Genomic DNA, 6249 nt, shown 5'->3' on the forward strand with positions numbered 1-6249 from the left:
AAAAAAAAAAAAAAGTTAAGACCAAAAATGATAAGCCCGTAATAATCATATAGGAAGTCAAGAAAAGCAAGTAAAACTGGTAATGAGTCTCAAACTTTTTTTTTTACAGTGTCCCCTTAGGGCAAAAGATCTCTTAATCCATCTACCTACACAAAACCCCACTTTTCAGTGGAAAAAACTCAATAATAACAATGAAACAAGTTTTAGGGAGGCTGGGTAACTTATATTTAAATCGTAATGTATATACGGTTGAACCTGCAGATACTACCGAGGGTATCTGCAGGTTCAACCAACCTCTTCAATCAAAGTTTTAAGAGAAAAAATAAAGGGACAGTGGCCGGGTGCAGTGGCTCACGCCTGTAATCCCAACACTTTGGAAGGCTAAAGCAGGTGGATTGCTTGAACCCAGGAATTTAAGACCAATCTGGGCAACACGGTGAAACCCCATCTCTATATAAAATATTAAAAATTAGCCAGGTATGGTGGCACACGTCTGTAGTCCCAGCTACTCAGGAGGTCAAGGCTGCAGTGAGCAGTGACTGCAGTGACTGTGCACTGCACTCCAGCCTGAGTAACAGAGTGAGACCCTGTCTCAAAAAAAAAAAAAAGGATGGTTGCATCTGTACTAAACATGCTAGACATTTGTCTTGTCATTATTACCTAAACAATACAGTATAACATATATTTACATGGTATTTACCATTATATTAGGTATTATAAGTAATCTAGAGATGATTTGAAGTATACAGGAAAATGTAGGAAAATATAGGATCATTGACCCTTAAGAGCTAAAGAAAATGGGAATTGAGAGAAGCACAATGGTCCTGATCATAAGGCAATGGGGGTCGGTGGAGAGACAGGCAACTGTGTGGAAGAATTGGTCCAAAAAAGGGAGCTAAAAGTCACTTTAAAGGACAAAGGGGCCAGGCACGGTGGCTCATGCCTGTAATCCCAACACTTTGGGAGGCTCGGGTGGGAGGATCATTTGACCCCAAGAGTTTGAGACCAGCCAAGGCAACATGGCAAAATCCCATCTCTACAAAAGGTTTAAAACGTAGCCAGGTGTGGTGGTGGTGCACAGCTGTAGTACCAGTTACTCAGGAGGCTTAGGTGGCAGGATCTGAACTCTGGAAGTGAAGGCTGCAGTGAGCTACAATCATATCACTGCGCTGCAGCCTAGGAGACAAAAGGAGACCCTGTCTCAATAAATGAATATTAGGTTGGTACAAAAGTATTTGCGGTTTTTGCTATTACTTTTAATAAATAAAGAGACAAAAGGCAAACTACCAAGGGTAGTTATGACCAGGGGTGGTACTGGCAGAAATGTGCTAACAATGTGTCCTGGAGAAGGAAGCTGTGCAGGTGGAGAGGAGGAGTAGTTTCCAGCCTGCCCTCCTTCAATTAGTCTTTCCTGAGTCAACTCACGCCAGGAGAACGCAAGCAATGAGTAATAACTTTTCTGATGGGAGGGGCAGTGACCCAAGACTGTGCAAGGAGGGTAAGATAGTTATCTATGTATTGGCTGCATGAAGATCAGAATGCATAACAGTAAGGGATAAGGCTGAGTTCCTTCTAGGACACCAGTAACATGAGGGGAAGGGGGAAAGTAGTTCAAAACTAGGCTTAGTGAGTAATATCAACAGGAAGTACGGGTAGCTGGTAATCTCCAGCTGAGGCAGAACAGTGGTTAAGTGTCTGGATCCAGGCTACCCGAGTAGCAATCTGAGTCCCCTACTTTATTTTCTCTGTGACCTTGGCCAAGTCACTTAACCTGTCTGCGCCCCATCTGTAAAAGGAGAGTAATAGAACCTACCTAATACGGTTGTTTTGTGGCTTAAATAAGTTGCATTTGTAAAATCACTGTTTACAACGTCTTGCACTTTATGTAACAGTGCTATCTAAATTTGTTAAATAAGTTGAGGTAAGTCGGGATTTCTTTTGACATCTCCAAATAAAATGGAGATGTGCGTGCAAAAAAAAAAAAGAAATGGTAACTTGGAGGCGGCAGCAGGGTCAATTTTCCCCAGCGATGAGGAGGCTGCACTGTGGGCGAGGGTCGTCCTCGTAATAAGGAAGCAGGGATAAAGGAGCAGCGGCTCCCAAGAGAGGGGCGCGGGTTGGGGGAACTTCCATCCAGGCCTAGAATTTCTAAGGACTCGTTTCTGAGAAGTGGCTGTGATTCTGAGGCAAGACTTTGATTTCAAGCACCAGATCATGGAGTGAAATTCTGTGTTACCTGAAGAGCAGGACTCCTGTCTAGGGCAGGACGGAGTTGGAGTCGGAGGGAGAAGGGTGATGTCCCCAGGGGGAAGATCTGACGGGAGCCACCACCATCTGTCGGGCGCCCGCTGGTTCCCCAGCGCCGGACTAGCCTCGGAGGGAGAACGAAGGCTGCTCCAGCCCCGAGGGAGACAGCGGGAGCCTCCTGAGTCACTGGGCTATGGGGCGCCGCGAAGGGACCCCGCGTCGGGGCTGCGAAGGGAGATCCGCCTCGCCCGGGACGCAGGGTCTCTCCGAAGGGAGAGGCCAGCGCCGGCCATTGAGACAGCCGGCCGGGGCCCCGACACAGGGGAGCCTGCCCCGTCTCGCCCGTTCCCGCCCCTCGGTGGCCCCGGCACCCGGGGTACCTGAGCGTGGGCCCGATGCAGGCCGTGTCAGTGCTCTCGATCTCTCGCAGGATCCGCTCGTGCTCTGCCGCTGTCTCCAGGCTCTCCGCCTCCGCCATCTTACCCCGCTCCATAGACTGGGGGCGCCCCGCAGCGCGTCCCTTCAGTCAGCTCGGCTCACCTTTTCGCTGCCCCACACTCCCTCTTCCACCCCAAGCTCCACAGCCGCCCCAGCCTCTGGCTACCCGCAGGCCGACCCCTCCCTCAGGTTCGGCACGCCCCCTTGCGTCACCGCGTCCGTCGGCGTTCTGCGTAATGTCCGCTGGGATTTGTAGTTCTCTGGGAAATGCTAGGTTGGATTCCGTGCATTCATACATTGAATCCGCAAATACTTGTTGAAAGCCCACTGTAAGCTAAAAACAGTTAACAACACTGCGTAAACAGTGATGATCAAGTCAGGCAGTGGCACTAAGCCTGCAAATTCTTGTTTACCACCTTTGTCACAAAGTGCAAAGACTCTGTAGGTGCGAATGATAAAGTAACTTAATGTCTGACAGAAGCCTTACAATCTAGTGGGGGAGACACGGGGAGCTGGAGAATTCAAAACCGTGAACTGTGAGCCAGTACAGAGAATGGAGTTCAGAGATCTCTTCTGGTTGCCAAGGTTTCATAAAGAGACTGAGTTTCGGAGGTTAAAAGGCATAACCGGAAGTTGTGAGGAGAATCCAGACGGCCGAAAAGAATTTCATTTGCACTGACGTGTAAAGAAGTAGTAGTAAGGTATGGGTCTGGAAAGGCATGTTGGAGAGAAATTGCGAGGAGCCTTAAATACTGGGCTGAGAAATGTGGACTTTGTTCTAATGGTTCCACTGATCCAACAACCAACTGCAACAGGAGCACCTGGAAACATTTTTTTTTTTTTAAATACAGACTAACGGTCATACATCTGGAGATTCTGATCCAGGCATCTGCATTTCATGAGCTCCTCAGTTACAATTTAAAAATCAGATTTATTGATCATTGCTTGAGTTGTTACGTAACACAACGAATGGGAAGACACAGAAGGTTTTTAAGAGGAGTGACACATCAAAATGTGGGCGTTAGGAAATTTGGTGAAGGGCAAGTGTGCAAGATGTGCAGAGATAGAGAATTTGGAGATAAGGAAACTCCATAGGAGATGATAAGGCCTAAACCAGGGAAGCAGCAATGAGAATGAAAAAGAATGAGCAAATAGGAAAAACATCAAAAAGGGAGAATTGACAGGATTTACTAGATACCAAAAAGGTTAGATATTACTCCAAGGTTTAGTACCAGAGTGACTAGTAGAAGAGGGTTTCCACTGACAAAAAAAGTCATGAGACAAAAAAACTGGAAGTTTAGGCTAAATAACTTGTGCTACAACCATACTACAGACTAGTATGCAATCATTAAAAAGAAAGACAAAAGACTCTATGGTCATACATGAAACTGTCTCCAAGTTGTAGTTGTTAAGCAGAAAAAAGCAAGGCATGAAACAGTATATAGATTCTGTCCTCATTTGTTTTTTAAAAGAATAAATACTCATATATATGCTTTGATATATATATACACGCATACATGTATATAATATTACATAGGTAGAATATTTCTGAAACGGTGCCCAAAAACTGTTAACAGTAATGGCATCCAGGAAAAAAATTGGAAAGAAGGAGTCTGAAGTAGGAAGAAGGTAATTTTTAATTGTCTATCATTTGCACTCTTGGAATTATTTTCCTTGTGCATGCATTACTTTTTTAGTAAAAATGGTAGTCATTACCTAAGAACACATTTTAAAAATAAATAAACCAGTAGTAAGGGGAATGGGTTACAAGTGCTAATTTGCCAGGAAGAGAGCAAGTTGATAAATCTGTCTGTCTCTAGATAATCTCTGCCTGTCCTCGTTTTGTTTCATTACTCATGTTTAAACAATTCCAAACAGACGTAGGAGGGGTAGGGAGAGTGTGGAGCCTTTGGTATTTCTAAAGATCTCTTGAAATACATGACCGAGAGTCCCTTCAGACACCCATTTTAGCATCTCACTCAGCAAGTTTTTCACCTATAACAGGATCCAGGCTGCTGCATAGACGAGATATATTCAGTAGTGGTTAAACTAGCTTCTGCTACTGTCAGCAGTTTTTGTGAGCCTCCACAGAGGCCGGAGGCCACACATCTTAGCAACAGGGAACAGGTCTGGAGTAAGCAGTACTGGAAACCTCCAGTGAAGAAGACAAGATGACCTGTCTAATGTTTATGTCCTCCAAATAGAAAGAATGTGAGTCCCATTGATTCAGTTCCAGCATTACTGGTTAAAATGTATTGAGCAGGCTGGGCGCAGTAGCTCATGCCTGTAATCCCAGCACTTTGGGAGGCCGAAATAGGTGGATCACTTGAGGTCAAGAGTTTGAGACCAGTCTGGCCAACATGGTAAAACACTGTCTCTACTAAAAATGTAAAAATTAGCCCAGCATGGTGGCAGGTGCCTGTAATCCCAGCTACCCAGGAGGCCAAGGCAGGAGAATCATTTGAACCCGGGAGACGCAGGTTGCAGTGAGCCAAGATCATGCCACTGCACTCCCACATAGGTGACAGAGTGAGACTCCATCTCAAAAACAAGCAAACAAAAAAATGCATTGAGCACTTTCTGTGCGCCAAGCACAATATACAAAATAAGTACTTCACATATATCAACCTTGTTAAATCCTTACAACAATCCTTTGCAGTAAACATCAAGTGTCCCCTTTTACAGATAAGAAAGCTGAAATATTAGGCAACACCCCACATCTCACATCCAGTAATGAAGCTGGTATTCGAACCAGGTCCATCTGATTCAAAGGCCTATTTCCTAACCAGTAGCCCATGCTGCCCCACCCAGGCCCTTCACAGCCACGAGTTTATTGTGTGATCATTCTGCCACTCTACCTCTGCTTCTACATTGATATAATGGATTGTATCATTTCTGAGACCGCTTCCAAATCACCTTGGAGACCTCTTCACAAAATCACATCACTCCGCTTACCTAGAATGAACTGGTTTTCTCTTCTGCATGAGTAGGTAGGCAGCTTCAGCATTCTCACTGCTCTCCACTGCCACATCTAGGCTGTTGTTTCAATACCCTGATTCCCCAACTCTCCTTTGAAGTCTAGGGCATCTAGTTGTGCCACAATTATCTACTAACATCCATAGTCCTCAGAAATGTTACCTCTTGGCTCACAGTTTTAGGGACAGGAGGCAGGGAAATTCTGGGCAGAAGAGGGCAGGTCCCCAGCAAGGGCCCCACCCTCAAGCCGGAACCACAGCCCAAAGTGAGAACATATATCCCTGTTTTCCTGCTTGAATATTACCTTTTCCAAAACCACCCACGGCCCACCCCACTCCCCATCCTGTGCCCATAAAAACCCCAGGCTCGACTGGCAGAGAGGAGAAGCAGGTGAACATCAGAGACTATGGTTGAACATTGGAGATACGGGGCTTGACTTCAAAGGGACAGCTTTATGGAGTAGCTCTGAGGGAAAATTACCTTCCCACTCTGTCCCATTTACAGCTCCCCTTCCCACTGAGAGCCACCTTCCTCAGCAATAAAATCTCCCACATTTACCATCTTCAACTCTGTGTGACCTCATTCCTC

At 45.7% G+C, this 6249-nt stretch overlaps 1 protein-coding gene across 4 annotated transcripts in view; it reads right to left on the reverse strand.

Annotated features, from left to right (window-relative positions):
• The window catches only part of EXOC6B (exocyst complex component 6B), a 703452-nt gene extending 700589 nt beyond the window's left edge, over positions 1 to 2863 (reverse strand). For 3 of the 4 annotated variants that reach the window (XM_073023072.1, XM_007970245.3, XM_073023071.1), the window contains exon 1: positions 2628 to 2857. In XM_073023072.1, coding sequence (XP_072879173.1) covers positions 2628 to 2740 — 113 coding nt within the window. In that variant the 5' untranslated portion in view covers positions 2741 to 2857. Of the gene's footprint in view, positions 1 to 2627 lie in introns of all 4 variants that reach the window. The other variant, XM_007970248.3, reaches the window with a different exon arrangement.
• Between the last annotated feature and the right edge of the window lie 3386 nt (positions 2864 to 6249).

Source organism: Chlorocebus sabaeus, chromosome 14, assembly GCF_047675955.1.
Source record: "Chlorocebus sabaeus isolate Y175 chromosome 14, mChlSab1.0.hap1, whole genome shotgun sequence".
NCBI classification, from domain to species: domain Eukaryota; kingdom Metazoa; phylum Chordata; class Mammalia; order Primates; family Cercopithecidae; genus Chlorocebus; species Chlorocebus sabaeus.